The following is a 25,033-nucleotide window of genomic DNA, read 5'->3' as shown; positions in this document are numbered from 1 at the left end:
CACATTGACATGCCAGGAGGGTGACATGCCTGGACTCCACAAGGAGAGGGCATAGAAACTCTGGGATACATCCCAGATCTTGCCCTATGTGTACCCTTTATCATGAAGCTATAATCATCAGTGTAGCCCTTTTCTGAGTTCTGGGAGGCATTCTAGTGGTTTATCTACTGAGAAATGCTATGGGAACCCACAAATTTATATTTTTGTCTGGTCAGAAGTGCAAGCGGCCTGGGGTCCCACTTGAGGCTGGTGTCTGAAGTTAGGGCAGTCTCCTGCAGGACGAGCCTGTAACTGGTGGAGTCTGACCCTAACTCTGGGTGGTGAGCATCAGAATTGTATTGCAGTACACCCAACCGGGGGTGAGACAGAATACACCCTCACTTGAAAAGTCCAAGCCCTTTTCATCATTCCTCCAACAGCACAATGACCCTGCACTTGGCTGAAAAGAAGGCCTCCACCAAATGCTGTCAGTGAGAAGTTTGTATCTTTTCAACATATTTTAAATTGAGGATTCAAGGTTTTAATAGAAGGGCAGATTTGGGACTTCCCTGGTGGCACAGTGGTTAAGAATCCGCCTGCCAATGCAGGGGACACGGGTTCCAGCCCTGGTCCGGGAAGATCCCGCATGCCGCAGAGCAACTAAGCCCGTAGGCCACAACTGCCTGTGCTCTAGAGCCTGCGAGCCACAACTACCGAAGCCCATGCGCCTAGAGCCCGTGCTCCACAACAAGAAAAGCCTCCACAATGAGAAGCCCGCGCACTGCAATGAAGAGTAGCCCCCGCTCACTGCAACTAGAGAAAGCCCGTGCGCAGCAATGAAGACCCGACACAGCCCAAAATAAATAAATTAAATAAATTGTTTTTAAAGAAGAATCTTCTTTAAAAAAAAAGTGCAGGTTTGAGGATGACAGACCCTGAGTTTGAATACTGGTTCTGACACCTGCATGATCTTGGAAAGTTGCTTACCCTTTCTTTTCTCATCTGTAAAACAGGAATAACAACACTTATTTCAAAGGGCTTTAGGAGGATGAAATGAAATGGTGTACGTAAAGGGTCTAATGCAGTGTCAGGCACACAGATGATGTTTAATAACTGGTAGCTCCTATGATGATCCCTGCCTTTGAGTATTGTTTCTTTAAGACCTAACCAAATAGTAGTTAAACCATAGACAAAAAATATTTGGCTGCACTGAAATGACTTGAAGAGTCCAGACAGAGGAGGTCATGTTATGTTTTTGGGTGTAGAACAAAGGGAATCAGAGCCTGATGGCTGTTTTTTGCAATTTTCCCATACCTTGTTAGGGTCCAACTTGGTTTTGTCCACAGGAGCAGAGTCTTTTATCACTTCCACAAATTCTGCACCAAAACATTGACTATAAAATCCCTAGGCAAGAGAAACCAACAGATTATAAAGGTTATTTTAATATATTGCAACTCTTTGTCTCTCAGAAGTGGAATACGTTTGGAACAAGTGTAAGGGAGAATATGCTCTTTGATTACTGAAAGTCCCTCTGAGCTAATGAGGCAAGTTCAGCGTTTCCTGAAACAAAAATAAAAACATAAGGAAGTCCAGCATTGCAAACTGATATATGCTTCCCTATAAACTGTATGCTTGACATCTAATTCAACCAACATCATCATATTTCCTAAAGACGCTCCAGGGGCATGGAACTATTTATTTCTTGCCTTTTGTACCCTAGGGTTTTAGAGGTCACCAGCCTTCCCATAATGGGACAAACCACAGCACACAGGAAGATAAAATATACGCTTCTAGTACTAAACTGGGGAAACATATTAGGGAACCAAGTGGCCTGGGGTCAATTGCTAATTCCTCTCATGAGCTGAGCAACTTTGGGCAAGTCACCCAACCACTCTGAGCCGTGGCTTCTTTGGGTCAAGTAAGGATTAAAGTCTCTTGTCTCATTTGGCACGGATGGAGCAATTGGACAATGAAAGGGTTTTAAGTTTGACAGCCAAGAAAGGGCATAAATTCAAAGCAATAGCAAGAAAGCAAAGAAGTGAATCCCTGGTTGTTGTCAGCAGTTCAGGGGAGCCCAGTTATTCGGTCTGAGACGGTTTTGTTTTGAGGGCACCCCTTGACTTTCCTCCTGCGCTCTTAGTGCTTGGCCCTTTCAATGTCTGCTTCTTTTTTCTCACTTTTCTCTATGTTGTTTCTCCTTTTCTCCAGCCTTTCCTCCAAGAACTTGCTGCTCTCTTCTGCTACGTTACGGATCAAATATAAACAGCAGGTTGGATTGGGGCTGCCAGCCCATGTAATGGGACACTGACTCTGATTATCCAAAGAGGGGTGCTCCTGGGTCAGCAGGGAGAGTTCATTGGTTCCAGGTCACAGCGGGCCTCTAGTCAAGCATCTCCGTGTCAGAAGTGGGAAGTGCTGTCTGCTGACACCAGAAGGATGCCCACAGCATTTTCTAGGGGTAATTTGATAATTTGGGCCAATGACTTCAAAGTCAAGATGATACACTTCAAGCTGAACAACTATTACTAAAATTTGGAAAAGTTTATAAGAAAGCACGTGACATTGATTGAGTGTGGATGCTCCTGAAAATAAATATTCACCATATACACTTACAAAGTTTGAAAAGTATATACAGAATCTTAGGGGAAAGCTATTATTATCTTGCTTTACCTCATGATCTCACCTAGTATCTTGATATTGTACAAGCAATGGGGGAAACTTTATATATGGATCAACGAGGAATCCGTGACTCTTGGTTTTGTTGGAATGACCCACTCTAACCTGTTTGTGTAAAGCACACAATGTCAATCACCCAGAATCACTTGGCTTACCTCTAGTCTATGAGAGATCTCAGGAAGCTTGGTAATTGCAGGCTCTTTGTAAACGAATTCCTTCTCATCCAAGTCCCCAAATCTGGATCCGTAGAAACCAACTCGAAAGTAGGTTCCAAACATTCTCTTATGACCCTGATGAACAAAATAAGAAAAGCTCTCCTTAGTTATGTAATTCATGAGGATCCACTGAGATGAGAGGGCAGGAGTCTTCTCTTGTTGGGTTATAAAGCATTCTATTCCTGTGGCTAATACAAACAGAATTCACTCCTTTAAAAAGTTTTTTTAATGTTTATGGAATAAACTTGGGAAATAATGGCAAAAAAAAAAAATCCCATGAAAGATTTCTAGGACTTCTCTTAAGTGAATTTAAGATTTTCACATTCCTGGTTGTAAAGTAATTCAAGCCGCCTTCTTTCACGGTTTGAATCACGGTCCTCTGTCTATTCTCAGCCCTCTTCCGTTTGATAGGAGAGAGCTACAGTAATGATGCCCTTAAGGTAAATCACTCCCTAGAGAGGAAGGAGGGCTAAGCATCTCTGAGACAGGGTCACCTGCCGCCAGATTATAGGACCTGTTAGCCAGGATGCCCCCGCTACCTTGCTAATGATGCTGTCAAAGGCCTTCTGCAGCTTCTCGTGGGTGGAGGTCAGCTTCCGGAAGTCTCGATGAGCTTCCAGGATGGGGATGACCAGCTTGTAGACCTCATTGACCGTCTCGTACAGTCCTCCCTTGGAAAGAGGAGAAAAAAATCAAAGAGAATTTAATCCACTGGAAACTTAAAAGAGCAACCAGAGTGCACTAGGCATTGGAGAATGGATTTATTGGGGTACCACAATATTTTATAGAGCAGGAATAAAGTCTGAGCATCTCTGGGATGGCTGTAGCATTCAAACTGAACTAGACACACTAAATGGTCCTATTTGATAATGTTAAGTTGGAAAAGGGGGTTTCCTGGGGAAAAAAAATAGGACAGGAGACTGGCAGCAGGAACTAAGAACAACTCAGGAAGGCAGCCTTAGCATATTTAAATGTCACCAGGGGTCCTCCTGTAGCCAGGTGTTCATTGCATTCCTGAAAAGAGTTAGGGGTCTAACTACCTGGTTTTCTAGAATTCCAGGAAAAACAAGAGTATCTTGGACTTTATGTGAATTCTGAAAGGGAAAGCTGGAAAAAGAGAAGCCAGTCAAAATAATAATTAAAATACATAGATTGTAGGATGGAAACTTGGAAATGAAAAGTAGAGAAGAAAGAAAAATATCAAGATGAAAACAAAACTGGATCAGCTAAACAGAGTGAAGTATTAAATATCTGCTTGGCTTAAAATTTGAGGGAGGGCTTCCCTGGTGGCGCAGTGATTGAGAGCCCGCCTGCCAATGCAGGGGACGTGGGTTCGAGCCCTGGTCTGGGAAGATCCCACATGCCGCGGAGCGGCTGGGCCCGTGAGCCATGGCCGCTGAGCCTACGAGCCACAACTTCTGAGCCCGCGAGCCACAACTACCGAAGCCCTACAGTCCATGCTCCACAACAAGAGAAGTCACAGCAGTGAGAAGGCCGCGCACCACGATGAAGAGTAGCCCCCACTTGCTGCAACTAGAGAAAGCCCGTGAGCAGCAATGAAGACCCAGTGCAGCCAAAAATAAATAAATAAAATAAATTTATTTTTTAAAAAAATTTGAGGGAGTAGGGAAACTATGAAAATGAACAACATACTTTCTTCCCTGCCCTGAATCTCAATGACTTAATCTATATATTTTTAATCTCTATATATTTTTCTCTTATTAGGAGTGTTTAGACCCAGATTAGGTTAATGCGGGGAGTCTCCATGGCTTCCACCCTCACATTTCTCTGAGCTGTCCCTGGTCTGTGACGATCCTGAGGATTACTCAGCTGTCAGCTGAGTCCCTCTCTCAAAGAGAGGGAAAATAAGAGAGTGGGAAAGTGCCTCGTGATTTATTGTGTAACCCTGGGCAAGCCATTTCCCTCTTTGTGGCTTAGTTTCCACCTCTGTTAAATGGAAATAATACTGTGAAACTACTGCCCAGCCAATGAGCGTGCAGTGAAAACCAGAATACTGCAGTGACGAAGGGCCTTCCCGCCTCCCTGAGAGCTGAGGCAGTGAACACCAGAATACCGCAGTGATGAAGGGCCTTCTCGCCTCCCTGAGAGCTGAGGCAGTGAAAACCAGAATACCGCAGTGACGAAGGGCCTTCCCGCCTCCCTGAGAGCTGAGGCAGTGAAAACCAGAATACCGCAGTGATGAAGGGCCTTCTCGCCTCCCTGAGAGCTGAAGCAGTGAAAACCAGAATACTGCAGTGACGAAGGGCCTTCCCGCCTCCCTGAGAGCTGAGGCGATCTACATATGTCAAAGCCCTCCAGCCCCTGCCCTGCCCTGCACGCCCCTGCACGTGGTGTCATCATGAAGTGGGACTGGCTGGACGTTAAGACCGGCACTCAGGGCACCGACGCCAGAGTTCAGGCTGACTGTGGAAGCCCGGACAGCTGTGTGCACTGACCGTGCTGAAGAGCTCGGCCGCCTGCTCCAGGAGGCCCACCAGGCCGCTCTCGGTGAAGTACCGGCCGGAGCACACCCCGTCCTCGTCCGGCGACAGGGTGTCATCAGAGACCGCAGACTCCTCCAGCACGTTGGAAGAAATATTCTGAAAGAGATCACAGTATGAGCCAGGAGAACAGGGGAATCTGACTAACAAAGGCACCACAGGAACCCATAACATACGGAGGAGGAAGCCGTGGCTCCAAGGTCCTCACCATCCCTGATCATACAAGGTCTGTAATTCCACCCAGAAGAGCCTTTGGCTGCCACTCATTTTGAAAGAATGCACAGAACAACTGGCCTTCGAAACTCAAGATTTTCTTTTCTTTTTAACTATTGGGAGATACAGAAGGACGCTTACCTCAATGTAAACAATAGTTGAGTTGCTTTAGAGAAAGGACCCTAAGGGACGTCCAGCAGGGGTCGTGGTTTTTAAAAGCCAAAGGCCAACGAACAGTTAACTAGACTCCTTGTTTCACCAGCTGAGTGACCCTCTGAAGTACTTGCTATGACTGACTTGGCTTTTAGGTGAATGGCCATAATATCATATGACAATTGCAAATGAGAAGGTCTTCTTTATGAAATCTTTATGGCAATGCAGCAGTTACTATTTTTTTTCTCCCCTCCCCCCCAAACATTTCGCTCCTTTCTACACACTTTTCTTTTACATAAACCATAGAGTTTAGAGTCTCATAGAGAATGCAGTGATCAGGGCCAGGATTAGGGTGAACGAGGTGAAAACAAAATTTAGGGAACACTCACTCTCAGGGTCCTGTAAGTCGTGACCCTGAACTTGCTTGACCTCACGAGTGAGTGCTTCCTTAAATTCTGCACTTCATGTGCCTCACTCACCTCACCCCAGTTCTGGCTCTGGCAGTGACTCTCATACTTTTGACAGGTCAAGAATCATTTTCTTCAACCTGTCTCATGGATATAGAAGAAATGCATATGGAACATAAAAGAAACTGGAAACCTTTGTAGCTTAGGATGTGCTACACAGGTAGCACATTTGCCATTCCTTTTATAACTACACTCATGGCAGACAGAACTAATTAATTATAGTACTCTTTTCCCTGAAGCTTGGATATGGTCTCAGAATTCTTCTCAGCATGGTACCCCATTCAGCCACTACCAACGGACCAGAGTTGGCTAGTGAAGTAAAATCGGTCTGCCTCTTGCAGGCCTGGCTTGCAAGATCAAGTGACTCATCCTTAGCAGTCAAGGAAGAGAGAGTTTTACAGTCCTGTACCTTCATATCCAAAATTATAAGGTAGTTTTAGGAATATAGGAGGCCTTCAGAACCTTTCATGGCCAGCCTTTCTTTCACACCTGGTCTTTCTATTATGATGTTTCTGAATTGGAAATGGTAAAAGGTCCAGGAGATTCAGTTGAAAGAATCTAACGACCCAAGAAACGCATGCTATTAGTATTGTATGCAGTTTTCCACATGTAGAGGAATATATCTGCAGTTATTTATGCAGCCTTATTAGCTGTCATCAGAGGGAGAAGATTCCAGGCAGACTTTCCCGGCTTCAGAATTAGGGAGGTGAAAGTAACAGCAGTTATGTGAGAATGTATCCACATCTACATCTGTGGAATAAATATTGTACTCTGGGGCATAGAACTTCAACGAGCTCAGTTCCTTGGAATTCTGTGGCCTCAGAGTTATTTTCCTTGCACAGATTTATTTATCTCCAGTTTATAATTCTTCTCAAAAAATTCAATTTTACTGGAGCAGAACAAGGTTGAAAACTAAAGCACACAGCATTTAAGAAATCAACACCAGACATCTGTAGTTAATGCTGCCCAGAATTCCTTCATCCTTCTATAAAGTATAGCCTCCTGAGAAACCATCCATAACTCCATGTGTGGACCTCAACTCTGGCTCTGGCTCAGCCAATCACAGCATTCCATGTGTCTGGCCACTATGATTGGTTCAGAGATGAGCATATGACCCCGTCAGAACCAATAAGATGCACTGAGACTGTCTCTGCAACTGCTACATATGAGGCATTTCTCTATTCTCCTGGACTTGAACCTGGGAATATGTAAACATAAATATCTCTCAGTGAGTGTGGGAAGCCTGTGAAGAATGAGAAAGCAGAGACAGGAAGTGATGATGACACTGAGGTCTGATGACATTGTTTGGACCCCTAGGTCCAGTTTGGCAGGTGCTACTCCGGACTCATCTCTCTCATGCAAGCTGATAAATTCCATTTTTACCTTAGGTCCGTCTGGGTTAGGCATTCTGTCACTTGCAAGCACACATTTCCAGAAAGATTTGGTATGTCTCATTTGAGAGAAAAGAGAATTGGCTCATAAGCGTCAGTGTAATTTGGCTTCTCTTCTGTAGCTGAGATCACCTAACTCACCATGTTCTGTGTATTCTGAAGACCTCATTCTTCACAGTTCCTTCTGCTTCCCCCTCCCGTTCCTCGTCTTTCTGAGCGTTCCATGACCCCCAGGCTGAGTCACATGCTAAACACTCACAGCATCTTGTACCTCTTTATTACAGCATTTATCACAATTGAAATTGAATAAGAAATGGAAGAATTAGCTGTATGATGCCACTCTCCCTGGCTGGAATGTAAAGTTCATGAGGACAGAATAAGTGCTCAATAAATATCACCTAAAAGAATGAATACGTGGATAAAGGTCTATGAAAAAATAGAGCTATATGCTCCCGTGTAGGGACAATGTGGAGTTTTTCTGTTGTTTCTAGAAGAACTATTCTACTCACCTTGGCATGACTTACGATAGGCAAATTAAAAAGAATTTATAAGCAATAGTAATGAAACAAGACAAGAGGTTGATATAATTCCACATTAAGTGTTAAACCCAGAGATTTCTGGTAATTGAAAGAGTAGCACTTATAATATTTATCCTTGCTAATATCGTATGGCCAAAATAAATTTTACAAAAAAGCAAATATGTCTAAAATTGATTTTTATACCTTTCTTCACTTTTATGTGATTCAAAATCAGATATGATTTTTTATGCTGTTTGGATAAGAATTAAATTTTTGGCTTTATAATGAACATTCCTGAATTGAGAATAAAATTTGTTTGCTGAGAATAAAATGATAGAATAAATACTATTGTTACTGAAGACCGTAAGAAAGGAGGAATTAGCGGTATGAGGCAATACCCAGATTGCCTAGTGAACAGTATTCAGGAAATCAGAAGCTCCTGGCTCTACCAGCAACAGTTTCTGTGCCTTACTCTATAAGCCTGGGAAAGCTGCTTTGAACTGTCCTCTCTTTCTGGTTCACACAGCATCACAAAATTGTGTTGAAGAGCAACAATGAGAACAGAGCCTTTTATAAAAATCAGTCATGAAAATTCAAACAAGAATAATCCAAACACTTGTAAATGACTCTGTGAGTCTGGCTTGAAAAGGCTTTCTTACTGTACTATATGGTTACAGGTTTCAGGGATTGTCATTTCTACAGATTATGCCTCTAAAAGCACTCGTAAAATTTTCTGTTTCCTCTAAAGACTGTTTTAAACTACTCAGCCAAAACAGTCCAAGTGGCCACTGAGCATCCCAGCCTGAACCAACTTTCAGGCCTAGCAGACAATTTCCCTCTGCTAACTATGGGTAATATTCAGCTCATCCTAAGACAGTATGGATCCAGCCCTTTTTTTCCCTTCCCAGGTCAATTTGGTTCTTTCTTTCTTTTTTTTAAAATAAATTTATTTATTTTATTTATTTGTTTTTGGCTGCGTTGGGTCTTCATTGCTGCGTGCGGGCTTTCTCTAGTTGTAGCAAGGGGGCTACTCTTTGTTGAAGTGTGCTTCTAATTGTGGTGGCTTCTCTTGTTGCGGAGCACGGGCTTTAGGTGCGCGGGCTTCAGCAGTTGTGGCTCGCAGGCTCGAGAATGCAGGCTCAGTAGTTGTGGCGCACGGGCTTAGTTGCTCTGTGGCATGATCTTCCCGGACCAGGGGTCGAACCCGTGTGCCCTGCATTGGCAGGCGGATTCTTAACCACTGCGCCACCAGGGAAGTCCCAATTTGGTTCTTCCTTGATTTTAGATTAGTGAGGAGGATATTACAGAGTTAGGGAGTGTAATAAAAGGAATGGGCCCTGAGGGAAATAATTTCTCCAGTATTTAGAAAAAATACTTTCACAGCTGTCAGTATACTGTGCCAACTACAAGTCTTTGAGAAAGGGTTTAAATAACCTTAGAAAAGTTGCTCTCTCAGTTTATCTGTGAAGTGGGAGTAATAATACCTTCTCTGTCTGTTTCACTGGTTTATGGGGAAGGCCAAATGAAATCATGGACGTGAAAGTGTTTGGGAATGTCTAAAGTGCCTATCGACTCTACATTTATTGTAAACAATAATTTTTGGGGGGCTTCCCTGATGGCACAGTGGTTGGGAATCCGCCTGCCAATGCAGGGGACACGGGTTCGAGCCCTGGTCCGGGAGGATCCCACGTGCTGCAGAGCAACTAAGCCCATGCACCACAACTACTGAGCCTGCGCTCTACAGCCCGTGAGCCACAACTACTGAGCCCACGTGCCACAACTACTGAAGCCCGCGTGCCTAGAGCCCGTGCTCCACAACAAGAGAAGCCACTGCAATGAGAAGCCCGTGCACCGCAACGAAGAGTAGCCTCCGCTCACCACAACTGGAGAAAGCCGGCACGCAGCAACGAAGACCCAACACAGCCAAAAATAAACACAAATAAATAAATTAAAAAAAATTTTTAAAAAAAAACCCAAGATGGTAAAGCAATTAGAAGAGGCAAATTTAATACACTAAAGCAGGGTTTTTCAACCTTGGCATTATTGATGTTTGGGGCCAGATAATGCTTTGTGGTGGGAGCTATCCTATGCATTGTAGGGTGTTCAGCAGCATCCCTGGTTTATACCTATTAACTGTCAGTAGCACCCACCTTCCCACCCTCAGTTGTAACAACCTAAAATGTCTTCAGAGACTGTCAAATGCCCCCAGTTGAGAACAACTGCACTAAAGGAAAAGCTAAACTTGTCCCCCCCACCTGAAAGCTGACGCTGCCCACGGGCAGGTAGCTGTGGTCCTCCAACATGCTCAGATATTCAGCCACTAAGGCAGCTGCGTGCACCAGGCACATGGCAGCTTCTGTGTAGCACTTCCCCTTGGTGTGCTTCTCCGCCATGTTCTGGAGCCAGGTCAGCCGCAGGTCAGGAGATGTTTGGTAACTCTTGGCAATTCTAAAGATGGGTTGAGAAAGTTTCAAGGACAACGGTTAGTGACAGTGTTTTTCTATTGTGCATGGCCAGTTTTTTTCCCAGTAAGAGTTTTGCCTACATGTTCAGAGAATGAGAGAAGAGGCAAACATCTATCAGTCCAGTTTTTTTCATTCCATGTTTGGGTTGTGCAGGATGCCAGGAATGCTATGATTTAGTTAAAGATTTATGGGGGGGAAAAAACCCTGATAAAATGATGTCTATTTGAATGGAGCTCTAGCAATTTTCTTCTTTTCTCGCAAAAAAATAACAGAAGACAAAAGTACTATCCTTGGGCTTCCCTGGTGGCGCAGTGGTTAAGGATCCACCTGCCAATGCAGGGGACACGGGTTCGAGCCCTAGTCCGGGAAGATCCCACATGCCGCGGAGCAACTAAGCCCGTGCGCCGCAACTACTGAGCCTGCGCTCTAGAGCCCGCGTGCCACAACTACTGAGCCCACGTGCCTAGAGGCCGTGCTCCGCAAGAAGAGAAGCCACTGTGATGAGAAGCCCGTGCACCGCAACGAAGAGTAGCCCCTGCTCACCGCAACTAGAGAAAGCCCGCGTGCAGCAACGAAGACCCAACGCAGCCAAAAAAAAAAAAAAAAAGTACTATCCTGCTTATGACATCGCATCAGAACAATTTTGCCTTTGTAAGTAGTTTCTCCTAAAACAAGGACTATAAGACAAAATTTTAAATGACAGAGTAAAATATGATTTCTAAATAAAACTTACATGTATGTCTGAATGTAAGTGGAAAAACATTTCAGAAATAATTCATGTAACAGGTGATAGTTCTTTTCTCTCATTCTATGGTAAGTAGAAAATAATTTCAAAAAATAAGTACCTCCCTTTAAATTAGGGAGATCTTTCTGAAAACGTGTACATGAATCAGCACCCTCTGAGTGGTGATTTTCTACCAATTTCTAAGTACAGTTTTGGATGTCAGCCAAAACAGTGTACCCACATTTCCTGTGATCATTATATTCATAAGAACTTCATAGTGACAAACCCTAGATCCTCAAGTGACACCCTTTTGATTTTACCAGAAAAGTTTACCTGTACATGAGATCCATAAGCATCTCAGGATCTTCCTGAAATTCCCTCATTTTCACTGTGTCGTATAAGATGCTATTCAGATTGCAGAGAAGTTCTTCCACCTGCAAAAAAAAGTGTACGCCCCAAACAGTCTCAGCTTTGGAGTCCATGGTAACAAGTTAGGATGCATTGAAAGTCCAAGGGGCAGCCATGGACAGGCTTCGCTAAGACAGGAGAGAGCCCAGGTGAGGGGAATCTAGACTGGATCCTCTTTGACCTCACCTTTGCAGGTCCAGGCACTTCCGAGGCCCAGATGTGAGTTGGCCCTTGGGATCCATGAATTAGTCCTGAATCATTATATTATCTTCCCTCTCCAACACCTTCTTGGTTAAATTAGTTTGAACTAGTTTCAGTTATCTGCAACCTGAAAGCCCTCAACTGTACTCTAGAACATCAGACCTTTTTATACCAAGTAGGAGGCAGCTTAGGACCTCAGCTTAGATTCCATCTAATATATATCATAATACGTTATATAATTATCTGTATCATATGACATAATTATAATATATATATTTCACAAAAATTATATAATCCATAACTATATATGTTATATAATATATTATATGGAATTATATATTACCTACATATACACATGCACATATATATGTATGTATAAGTATGTATATGTGTGTGTGTGTATATACACACATACATACACACACAAGTTTATAGCTGGCTGATCACAGACAAGGCACGCTCTTCAGTCTACCTGCATGGGGAAAGGAGTGGTCTGCATGTCTGTGTCTTCTTCCGCATAGGCCAAAATTGTCCTCAAGGATCTTCTCAGGTACTCCTCATTAAAGTCTGGTGCTTTTCCCACCAAAGATGCCAGAGACATGGTGACTTGCATCTTTACTCTTGCAAAGTTCTGAGTCAGGAAAAAATAATGATGGAACAAATAAGAGGCACTCAGCTAGTAGATAATTGAAGGCAGTAGAGCCAGATACCAATAAGTCTCCGGTGTTTCTTTAACCCAGTCTCAATCATTTCCTTTTTTTCCCAATGAAATATGAGCTATACTTCGCTCAAGACTCATACTGTTGTTTAACTGGTTTAAGTGGCTATTGCCCTGACATAAATCTGTCAGTTCCCTTTAAGTTTTCACTGAGGACCTGACCAGCTCCGTGCAGCAAGGCTGGTAGGTTCCTACAGAGCTGGGTCACAGGATTTCTCCCTTTGTGTCAAGATTCCTCTTCTTGGAACTTTATTTAAACTGTAAAGAGGAACAGGATCTATGTGGGCAAGATTTCTGAGATTTCTGGATTCTGGGTAGGCAGCAACTTTGTTTCTCCTTTCCTTCTAGGCCCATGGAAAACTGGCTATTCCAAGGGCCTCTGGCCTCTGAGGAATGTCCTAAAGGCTTTTAAATAGTTATACCTAATACATTCTGAGGGCCCTGCCTTTCTTCCATGGGCCAAGTTATCTTTTCATATCAGTTGAGCACGCGCATTAACGTGACTACAGATGTAAATTCCAAAAGAACATACTAAAATCTAGACAAACTAAGAGGGTGCTGTAATAAAGCTGAATTCCAAAGGCTGCTAAGCTTCAATTAACACTCAGGTGTGGACGATAGCGATCATTGCAAATTCTCTTCCACAGGTCATTCTGGTACCAATCAGATTTTAGAAACAGGACAAACTCTTCTGAAGTCCTAATTCTGTTGTATTTTTTTTTTCCCACAGATGACAACCTTGAATCTACACATATCTGTTCATTTCTTATTGAAACACACGGATGGAAACCACTGCATTCATCAATCTTAATAATTTACTTCTAGAAGCAAAGTCAAACAAAAGCTGCTATCCATCTACACGCCCAACTGCTTCCTTCCCACGTGGCAGAAGTCAACTGCAATAGTGCACACTCTTCCTCCCCCAGGGCTTCGCATTGACTCTCTCTGCTGATTCTGGGTCGCCCTGGGCGCTTACGCTGGTGGCTCCAAAGCTGAACCTCATGAGGAGGTAGAGAGTGGCGCAGGCTTGGCTCCGGGCGACGTCCATGCTGCTGCCGCAGTGATGCAGCACTCGCTGACACAGGTCCGCGCACTGATCCACTTCCTCCTCAAACAGCAAGTCGCCGAACTAGGAGAGACACAGGGGCCATAAGACGTCACTTGGCACGATCGTATGCTTTCTGGACTGGATGCCTGTTGAAATATGGAAACGGCTGCTTGGACAAGCAAAAAGCCCACAAGAATTAATGCGCTGCTCCATACAGATGATGAGTTCCTTGAATCAGAAGATGAAGTGAAGCAACGGAGTCGACTTAAGATCTCATTATGAGCTGCTCAGCTAAGATCAGGGCTGTGTAATTAGCTGCATGGTTAGCCAGGCTGCCTTCCCTGCTGAAGTCCCAACTCTGAAGGAATTAGCCTGAGTTTACTGGGTTCCCTGGAAATTACTGGTGACTGAGAAAGAGCAAATGATAATGACGGGTGAGAGCAGAGGGATTCCACTTTATTTTCTTTTTCTTTCCCACCCACCCTCCACGGCCACGCTGCACGGCTTGCAGATCTTAGTTCCCTGACCAGGGATCGAACACGCACCCCTGCAGTGGAAGCGCAGAGTCTTAACCACTGGACCGCCAGGGAAAGTCCTGGGATTCCACTTTCTAAATGTAAAAGATCCCAGATAGAAGGCATCAACCGAGATTTTCAATAAAGGGGGAGATAGGAATCTGCAATAGACTGTTTTACCTCAGGAAAATCTATATTCTTCAGGCTATGAGAAATGTATTTCTAAACCTTCTGCATTTTATGACATGATATTTTGTAAGATTTACGAATGGGAGTCATGTATAGGAATTGAATCTCACTCAGATAAGGTACTAAAGAAAAAGGGTGAAAAACAAAGTTGCTCAACTGATTTCCACTCTCATGTCTTCAGTGAGTGGCCATTTCAAATTTCTATAGTTGGGCCCACATTTCTAGTGTGAGAGGCACTGTTTTTCCTCTTTATGGTGAGTCCTGTAGAATCAGTGTATCTGCTTCCTTCCTAATGAGACTTAAGACTTTTACCGTAGTGTCACTTAACACAGTGGTCTGTGGGTTTTGGTGCACCTGAAGCAAGAAACGTGAAGCTAGATTGATGAGAATCTTAACTCTTAATTAAGAGTGAGAAAGCAAGTGTCCCTACCTTGGCAATGAGAGCACGGAGTGTCGCAAAGCAGTGAGTCAGGTAGGTGGTGCTCTGATCACAGCTCAGAGAATTCACCAGGACCCTTAGCACGCCTCCCAGCAGGTTGTCTTTACAGTCCAGAGCCGAGCTTGCCTGGGGGAACAGAACAGCATCAATGAATCCCTGTGCTGTGCCCATGAACTGAGGGGGAAGACACAGGTGGGTGCTCTTGGCAATTAGCACAGGCATGCTGATGTTTCATCTCTCTCCGTCTATGATCTTAAGGGTTTGGGAAAGCACCCCGTATATCGTCCACTACCAGGCGAGCTGAAGACCTATTTCCACATGACTTTATTCCAAAACTCCAAATTGATTTGGGATTTATGCCTAATTCTGGGCTGCTAAACCAAGTTATAAGGTACACCTTCCCCCAATCCTGGGCAACAGCTTTTGGAATGTTCTTTCCTTGTATACAAGGCACAGCTTTTCTTGTGGGCTTTCAAACCACAATTGTGGGCTTCCCATTACACTAGGGGCTGCTTGTGGCAGTGATGTTTCTAAATAGAAGCTTATTTATCAGCTGCAGCAGGACTAATGTCCCCAAGATCAATGATAAATAAGTTTCAGCTTCCTTTGAAAACTGTAAATACATTTTGAGGACTGGGGTTAAGAATATAGCACTCAAAGCAGTATTGTATAAAGATATAATCAACATGATGCCAAGTTTTTTTGTTTTTTTTTTTGCGGTACGCGGGCCTCTCACTGTTGTGGCCTCTCCCGTTGCGGAGCACAGGCTCCAGACGCGCAGGCTCAGCAGCCATGGCTCACGGGCCCAGCTGCTCCGCGGCATGTGGGATCTTCCTGGACCAGGGCACGAACCTGTGTCCCCTGCATCGGCAGGCGGACTCTCAACCACTGTGCCACCAGGGAAGCCCGATGCCAAGTATTTGATAACAAGTATTTATCAAAGGTACCATATACTTTTGGTCTTTATTTTTGTACAATAATCACTTTTTAAAAGATAACTTAAAAGTTGGATTACTAAGTTCAAATATGTTTCGACAATATTTCTTCTTCTAGCCCTCTAATAAATGATTTTTCATTGGAAACATGTAAGGACTCATTTTTCAGGTTAACTAAAAACCCATTATCACCTAGATGTCTTGAGAATTTCTGGAAGCATTCACTTAGAAAATGAAATTAGTATGGTGAATTGTATTACTATAAAATTCACATTGATATAACACTTTTCTACAGCAGGGATGGCAAATTCATGGTACAAATGATTTTTCTTCACTAATCTGTGTCCAAAACAGACATCATTAATCACACTTAGCACTCCTTTTACCTAGCCCAGTCATAATCTTAGCTCCCATACAGACATCAACTATAATTCAAATGGAGTTGACCTATCAAAAAAAACCCCTACCACCCCTATTCTAGATACTGAACTGTAAGCCCACCACCCACATTATAAACTTTGCACATGTGCAGGCAGATTTAACTACGAGAGTCAGTCTTTCAAGCACCTAACTCTTTCCAAGCAAGCTTCAAGTCAATGAATCCAGAAGGATGTTTGGTAAGTATCTCTGGAATTTGTAAGGGGGACACTATTGTAAATGGTAAACTTCCCAACTTCATTTAAACAAAAAGCATTTCATATCTCGTTTATTTCTTTCACAATTTTCTATAAAGAATTCCTTATTAAATTCTAGTAAACATATTCACGTTGAATAGATCAGTTGTTTGTTGTCCTCACCTGGATAATGTTTTCCTGCATATCCAGGATGATTAAATTTGCTTCGGTAGCTAGATTGCCACTGATCAAGGCTTCTTGATCTAACTCTGCTTTTGTTCTAAGAAACAAAAAGAGGTCAAATTAAAGTGCCTATCAAATCTGGCTGCTTCCCAGTGATGGTAATCTATATTCCAAGTGTAAGAAATCTTCTGAAGAGTCAATCTTGAAGTGAAAACAAAGCAGCCGGTCACTGGTAACTAAGGAATATAGGTGCCTTCTGTAACTGGTGTCTGGTTAAAAAGGCTTTCTAGGTAAAGTCTCCAGGCCATCCCCATCCCCCCTACTATGAATAATGATAATTAAAAAAATAACAAAAAGGGTAAAAAAGCAATTATTGGTTATTACTAGCAATTAGGTCAGCCAATCAGATTGGTGCTTAAAGCTTCAGGGTCGGGCTTCCCTGGTGGCGCAGTGGTTGAGAGTCCGCCTGCCGATGCAGGGGACACGGGTTCGTGCCCCGGTCCGGGAAGATCCCACATGCCGCGGAGCGGCTGGGCCCGTGAGCCATGGCTGCTGAGCCTGCGCATCCGGAGCCTGTGCTCCGCAACGGGAGAGGCCACAACAGTGAGAGGCCCGCGTACCGCAAAAAAAAAAAAAAAAAAAGCTTCAGGGTCATTCTTGCGTTTCACCCATGAGAACCATCTCCTGATCTGAGCCAAGAAGCCTCGGCAACAAGCTAGAGGAGGTGAGACTGGGTGTGATGTGAATGTGGCTAATCGCGATGCTGCTTGATTAGGAAAGGATGATGTTTCAGAACTGGGTCAGGGAAGAGTCAGTGTCTTGACTTTCCAAAGACTGCCTTGGGGTTGCACAGTCAAGTATGGGCCTTTTGTCCTTTTCCAATGGGAAGCAAGGTTGCATTCCTGTGGGGCAGGCCATCTAACATCCTGCTGGACGTCAGTGATTATTACCCATGAGGGAATGGGAAACTACCTGGTGCTGCTTCTCTATTAGGTTCCTTTTTAAAGAATCAGAACATTTTATGCATTAATTTATCCATTCTCATAAAATCCAAGTGAAGATGGAAAGAGACATTTTGTATCTCCTGAATATAGTGGCCAGGAAAGGAAAGTGTGAAGAATTAACTTTCCCAAGACGTCCCAGTGGCCAACATGTTGCCATAGGGGTTGGGGCATCCTGATATGAGCTCAAAACTCTTGGTCCAGGATAATCACTTAGCTGTGCTTGAGTCCCCTTCACCCAATGATGGGGGCATTGCTATGGCTTACATACCATCAAGGGCTCAGAATAAATATTTCCCTGCATAATTTTATTTATTTATTTTATTTTAATTTAATTTTAATTTTTACTTTTGGTTGTGTTGGGTCTTTGCTGCTCTGTGTGGGCTTTCTCTAGTTGTGGCGAGCGGGGGCAACTCTTCATTGCAGTGCACGGGCTTTTCATTGTGGTGGCTTCTCTTGTTGCAGAGCATGGGCTCTAGGCATGCGGGCTTCAATAGTTGTGGCATGTGGTTCAGTAGTTGTGGCTCGCAGGCTCTAGAGCGCAGGCTCAGTAGTTGTGGTGCACGGGCTTAGCTGTTCCTCGGCACATGGGATCTTCCCAGAGAAGGGATCGAACTCATGTCCCCTGCATTGGCAAGCCGATTCTTATCTGCTGCGCCACCAGGGAAGTCCCTTCCCTGCGTTTTAAATGTTTTCACTATGGAGAACAGCATGGAGGTTCCTTAAAAGACTAAAAATAGAACTACCATACAACCCAGCAATCCCACTACTGGGCATATACCCTGAGAAAACCGTAATTCAAAAAGAGTCATGTACCACAATGTTCATTGCAGCTCTACTTACAATAGCCAGGACATGGAAGCAACCTAGGTGTCCATCGACAGATGAATGGATAAAGAAGATGTGGCACATATATACAATGGGATATTAGCCATAAAAAGAAACAAAATTGAGTTATTTGTAGTGAGGTGGATGGACCTAGAGACTGTCATACAGAGTGAAGTAAGTCAGAAAGAGAAAAACAAATACCGTATGCTAACACATATATATGGAATCTAAAACAAAAAAAAAGGTCCTGAAGAACCTAGGGGAAGGATGGGAATAAAGATGCAGACATACTAGAGAATGGACTTGAGGACATGGGGAGGGGGAAGGGTAAGCTGGGACAAAGTGAGAGAGTGGCACGGACATATATACACTACCAAACATAAAATAGCTAGCTAGTGGGAAGCAGCCGCATAGCACGGGGAGATCAACTTGGTGCTTTGTGACCACCTAGAGGGGTGGGATAGGGAGGGTGGGAGGGAGGGAGACGCAAGAGGGAAGAGATATGGGAACATATGTATATGCATAGCTGATTCACTTTGTTATAAAGCAGAAACTAACACACCATTGTAACGCAATTATACTCCAATAAAGATGTTAAAAAAAATTTTTTTTAAGTAAAAAAAAATGTTTTCACGCTTAGGATAGGCTCTGTGGTCCCAAGCTGCTCTACATTTTTTCCTCATTCTCCAAATGATAATATGTGTGTAAAATAAGTGAAATTTAAAAGCTACTTCTTATTAATTTACTGGAGGTTTAGATTTAGAGCAAAGCTATCCAAAAGAAACACAATGGGGGCCACATGTGTCATTTTCTATTTTGTAGTAGCCACACCAGAAAAGGCCAAAAGAAACAGGTGAAATTAGTATTAATATATTTTATTTAACCCAATATATCAAAAAATAGTCCATGTGTAATCACAATAAAACTTACTAATGAGATATTTTACATTCTTTTATTTGTGCTACGTTCAAAATCTGGCATGTATTTTTCACTTATAGTACTACCTTGGCTATTGTACTGGACAGTGCAGCTCTAGAGTGACCTAATCTGGATTTTTTTTTCCAAATTTTAAAATTGTGGTAAAATACACATAACACAAAATTTACCACCTTAACCATTTTTAAGTGTACAGTTAAGTACATTCATATTTGTTGGGCAACCATCACCACTACTAGTTTGATTTTTAAAAAGCCATTTTTTTAAAACGATGGCTCTCAAATTTGACTACACAAGAAACACCCAGGGAGTTTCACCACATACTGATTTCTGAGTCCTGCTGCTGGAGATTCCAAGCTAACTGTCCTGGGGTACACCTGGGCACTGGGAGATTGTGAAAGCTCCCCAGGTGATTTTAATGTACAGCCCAGGTTGAAAATGACTGCTCTAAAAGAAACAGAGCCAAAATAATTGAAAAGTGATCCGAAAGAAAAAAGGTGAAAGACACCACTATTATAATTACAGAAGTTTTCCAAATAGCTTGATTTAGCAGTTACAATTTTACTATGTTTTCTCTTTTTAAAAAATCACCCCTGAAGATGATCAGAGGAGAATCATTAGCTCTGATTATGAGCAGTCCATCCCGTAGCTCAGGGCTGAGACTTGACCTGGAGCGGTTTGGTGCACCCTGCATGGAAAGTCTCAGTATTGTGTTGTTTCTGCAGCAAAAGGGAAAGGTTTCCCCAAACATCCACTCACACAGCCCAGGCAAACATGCTTTGTTAAGCTCTTCTTTTAATCTCATGGCCTAACCACCCAAGCAGTTCTGTGGCAACTAACTACATACAATATTTCTTTAATTTTGGGGGGGCAGGGGGCGGGTTTCATTGCCTGAACTAGAACTTATGCACTCTCAGAACCAATATCTTATAAATCAGTTCAGGGAACTTAGAACAAGCATAAAATACCCAAACCAAATGGATATTGTTCATAAGACCAACAACTGGGCTGTGCAAGTAACACATACAATAAAAATATTTACCTCCTTAATGTTTTAAAATAAATTTGACTCCCAAAAGTCCCATAAGTGAGCCAGATTGATTCATTCTTGTGGTAACAACCAAGATAGTAACATATTTATTTACAAAACAACACTGCTACTCAAGTCTGCCCCATCTCCCATCCCTCCTTATGATGGGCGCTTTATACACCATGGGGATACCCTACCTATGCCTTGTCAAGTGTGTGTGTGTGTGGGGGGGTGTCTTTAGCCATATAATGTTTTGCCAGTGAACCCTAGGATTCATTAGGCTACCTGTTGCTAAGAGGAGCAGCTGATATGTGCTATCTATTCAATTTCATTTTAGCACTCATATGTCCAAATTGTTGCACCTATAGCAATACGTATATAGCATATATTGCAATCCAAGCAGGATTTTTCTTCTTTCATTTCATTTTAGCATTGTTTTCTGATAATACATCATAATACAGATCCGTTGTAGGACACACAGCAAAGTATAAAAAGGAAAACATCACTTACACATATTCTCAACACCCAAAGAAAACCATGGTTAATGTTTTGGTAAATTTCCCTTCAGTCTTTTAAAAATGTATTTACTATGTGTAGCTGGAGGTTTAAGATTGTACTCTAAAAACAAGTATCTGTTCTGCTTTGTTCACTTAACATTATATCATAAGCATTTCCCATATCATTAAAATGATTTGAAAACATTTAAATGCCAACCTAATATTTCATTACATATTTCCCTATTCTTAAGCATTAAGAATGTTCCAGTTTTTTTACAATTTTATGTAATGCTGACATAAATGTCCCTGAATATACATCTTTGTACACATTTCTGGAGTGTAAATATGGATTGAAATGATGTGGTCCTGGGTACCCTGTCCTGCCTCATCAGCGGCTTTTCTTAAGCTAGCTGAGATTGCTAAATATTAGTTTTCTTTAAGTGCTTATCAGTGTGATAAATGTTTAAGGGCTGGAAATCATAACTCTTTATACCTTTGATTATCCCGGGTCCCTGGATGAACTGAATTTACACAGATAATGATGTTTCATTTTCTTACCCTTGGAAGGATGTAGTTGTTTCAGTAATACAAGTAGCCTGGGAAAAATAGTTTTGAACTTTAGGTAAAAGTAGTACAAAGTTGCTGAGTGACTTACTTATCTAGCTTCTCATTAGCTTGCCGCCAATGTGTCTGCTCTTTTCTCCATCTCAAATTTTCATTTAGGCCTGGAAATCGGTCATTCCCTAGGAGTTAAGAAATGCACGACAGGAATTTGATTAGCAGTAGCAAGATAACCAGAAGTTCCGTAACAAGCTCAACTGAGAGGGCTCAGCATCACTCCTCTGGCTAATTAGAATCCATGCTGGGTGCTGGTGGGAGACGAAGCCCACAGCCAAGTCTGGGCTGACCTGCTCTTTGACTGACAGGCTAGAGCTTAGAAGAACACCTGCCCTTCTGGAGTGTCAGCAAGCACATTTCTCATGAACACAGGGTTCCGGTGAAATTGGGGGTTCTCCCTGAATTATTGAAAAGGAGAGTGTTTGTGTTGAAAGAGGGTGTCCAACCACCACTGAAAAAGCTCGTCTCCTTCCAAGTTCCCTACCATGGTGTCCCACTGCTAGAAGGAGCTGTCACTCTGCTTTTCTTGAGCACAGTGAATAAGACTGAGGGTGCCTGAACACTTCACTCTATCCTACAGAGAAGAGCTCAGCTTTTTGGAGATCATTCCTAATGTGGTGAGATCCCTGAAGGACTGGCACACTCTGAGACCGTTGCGAGGATTGGATCCATTCTAATAGTGCCCTGCATGATCTGAGAAGATGATCTTGGAACCAGAACTATCCAGTAGAACTATCTACATAGACTATTCAAATATCCCGGGGGGAAGTGTCAGCCTTGAGGGAGACACCATTAATCTCATCCTGTGACTCACATTCTTGGACGGGACCTTTTACCATCACCAAGTTTGAAACAGAAGATGCCATTTGAGGACATTTCCAGGGTTCTCGTGATCTCAGGAAAGGAGCTTTCCCTTAGAGGAATGGGGCTAACATCACATACATCTTGCACAGAATCCCAGAAGCTGGTCTCTATTACCATAACATCTTAAGAAAGTGATGGTGTCTACTCATCATGTGGGGAGGACACTCCTTCCCACAAAGGGTACAAAGCTCTGCTGACAGCAGGGAAGGGCCGATCCAACACACCTGGAGCCCGGCAGCGCCGCATCATCTCCCCTCTGGCCCCTTCCCCACGGAGCAAAGCCTCTTCCAGCCTGGCCTTGACATCCCTCGACTTCTGCAGAACTTGGGTACTGACTTTGTCAGAACTCTGTTTTCCCTGGATCGGACAGAAGCAGAAGGACATTAAGTTTGGTTAGATCTCTGTTCAAGGGGAGAATCCTAAAGACAGAACACTTCATGGTGACATCAGCCAGTTTGGACATGTGCTACACAGACACGCCCCGAAGGTTGAAATCCTGTTAACGGGAATGAGGTTCTCTCTGCAGAAGGAAGAGATTCTTTGCCGGTGGAATTATCATAGCTAGATAGGTTATGGATATACAAAGAGGCTATGGACTTTAATACAGAAATAAGACAAAGTTAAGGATGCCCCCACTGCCCAAACAGAGGGGAACAGTGACAAGACAAGATAGAACTTGAGCAATACCTTGTATTCAAAACATGAGACACAGATGAAAAGGAGATCTAAAATCCTGTTTAGTTGCATTGATGGCAGGTCAGCAATCCACTTCCTAAGGAGGCTCTGATCGGCATTTTTCATGATCCAGAGGAAGCAAATCATGAGGTTTCGGGTCGTGTCGGCATTCAGCGTGTTGTACTGCTTGTAGGGCTGAAAGCAGGCACATTGGGAGATCGAAGTAGGGCAAGAGGCCGAGCAGCAGACACATTGAAAGGGATGCTATTTCCTAAGACACAGTAACGGTACTTCTCCTTGACGGGGATGTTTCCGGGAGCTCTGCCCTCCTCCAGCCGGGGAGGCCATGTTCTTTTGAGCTGGGCGGCTCTGCAAAGGGGCTGGCCCGGGGCAGTATTCTAACCAGGCTTTCAGCCAGGGTGCCCTCTGTTTCAGGAGCAGTGTGGTCTGGTGGTCTGCCCCGGACCTTGACCATGCCCTCCCCCAACCCAATCTCAGTGATACACAGGGCCTTCCCAGCTGTGAGATCTTCAAGTATTATATTTCTCCTTCAAGCTGGCGACTGCAGGGTTGGACTTATAGCAGAGAACTACCCTGGCTCGTTTCCCGAAATACCCTAACTGTTCCAGATTTAGCTTCTTTGTCAGAGTCCAAAGTATAAGGGTCGTGAACTGCTCAGCAGATTAATCAAGTGCATAATTCAGTGGAGGCCTCTGTAATGGGACTTTAACCACAATTTATGCTCTCCTGGGGGGGGGAGGTGTAGGGGCTCAGGCTGTTTGCTTTCATACTTTGGCTGCAGTGTTCATTTCAGAGTGCTGAGCACACTTTCTGTCACTCATCCAATCAACACAAAGGACAATATGTGATTCACGTGGCATAGCTAACATCCAACGGAATGTAGTGGTGAAGCTGCAGTGAGGTATTAGTTCGTATGTGAGGGGAATAGTAGGTCTGGATGGGAATGATAAGGCTTACGAAATTATTTTAGTTTTTCTGAGTCTGGCCACAAGAAGTGAAATCTTTAGATGTATTGAGTATACACACAATATTATAACTTCATAGGAAATAACTTCTAAGAGGTGAAGGTTCTTGGGCTTTTGAGTTTCTCTGTTGGAGACAACAATGTAAAAGGCACACACCACCTCAGGCAGCTAATTTTGGTAAGAAGGTAGGAAGGTGGAGGTCATAAAGCACACCATATTTATTCAACTGTAGGATGACTGATGTCAACTCTCCAGTGTTTCTTTTCTCTTTTTTTACCTCCTGTCCTTCAACTCTCATGGGGGTGTGAGGGGAATGGGGGAGTGCTGGAGGGAAGAGAAGAAAGTCACCCAGCAAAGCAGAATTAGGTTGAGAGGCTGCCTTCCCGGGAAAGAACTGAGCTGAGTTCTCTGCAGATATGAACGCTACACTGAAATGCAAAGTTAAATTAAGCTGGAGGATGCAGCAGTCTTGACAAAAGGATTGTCAGAGCTCAGCAAGGAACAGAGGTAGATCCCACCTCAAGTGAATCAGAGGTTGTATTCCTGCACAAGCCCCTCTTCAAGCCCATAGCGTCTGTGCAAAAGAACAGAGCCAAACAACTCTGCTTAGGCTCTCTGGGGACCTAGAAAAGCTGAAGAAGCTTAAGACACACCCTACCAAGTGACCGGCCTCCTTCAATCTTTTTTTTTAAGGCAGACACAGAATGAATAATATACGCATAGAATAAACACAGTGCCAGCCTCCCACCTGAGGGAGCCTAGGTTTGATCTCCTTTGCAATATCTCAGGTTTTCCAAGTTCACCTTTCTTGGTTTTCTGAGTCTTGAACTTGGCACCATTGAAACTGCCTGAATTTGATCTGTGAGTCTCTTGCTGTTGCCAGAACGCTGCCTGACTGTGTGCTGCCTCAACTGTGCCATCTCCCTTTCCAACTGCTAGCCTCACAATGATTCCTTCTAGCGTCAAGCAATGAGGCAGAAATCTCACTGCCTGCTCTATGCTGGGTTCTGGTGGGTGAATTTAGGAACAAGCCCATTAAAGGATGG

At 43.4% G+C, this 25,033-nt stretch overlaps 1 protein-coding gene across 1 annotated transcript in view; it reads right to left on the bottom strand.

Moving 5' to 3' along the window:
- Window positions 1-25,033, bottom strand: part of DOCK8 (dedicator of cytokinesis 8) — a 172,284-nt gene that overhangs the window by 19,700 nt on the left and 127,551 nt on the right. Inside the window, exons 30-42 of the mRNA XM_082655932.1 lie at window positions 23,014-23,196; window positions 22,551-22,683; window positions 21,500-21,587; window positions 16,553-16,649; window positions 14,812-14,946; window positions 13,606-13,758; window positions 12,384-12,542; window positions 11,636-11,736; window positions 10,369-10,561; window positions 5,327-5,470; window positions 3,410-3,541; window positions 2,811-2,945; window positions 1,294-1,383 (exon numbers count right to left, since the gene is read on the bottom strand). Coding sequence (XP_082512058.1) covers window positions 1,294-1,383; window positions 2,811-2,945; window positions 3,410-3,541; window positions 5,327-5,470; window positions 10,369-10,561; window positions 11,636-11,736; window positions 12,384-12,542; window positions 13,606-13,758; window positions 14,812-14,946; window positions 16,553-16,649; window positions 21,500-21,587; window positions 22,551-22,683; window positions 23,014-23,196 — 1,743 coding nt within the window. The remainder of the gene's footprint in view (window positions 1-1,293; window positions 1,384-2,810; window positions 2,946-3,409; window positions 3,542-5,326; window positions 5,471-10,368; window positions 10,562-11,635; window positions 11,737-12,383; window positions 12,543-13,605; window positions 13,759-14,811; window positions 14,947-16,552; window positions 16,650-21,499; window positions 21,588-22,550; window positions 22,684-23,013; window positions 23,197-25,033) is intronic.

Source organism: Grampus griseus, assembly GCF_964374135.1.
Source record: "Grampus griseus genome assembly, chromosome: 6".
NCBI classification, from domain to species: Eukaryota; Metazoa; Chordata; class Mammalia; order Artiodactyla; family Delphinidae; genus Grampus; species Grampus griseus.
The sequence above is the reverse complement of the archived record's forward strand: the minus strand, read 5'-3'. Positions and strand labels throughout refer to the sequence as shown.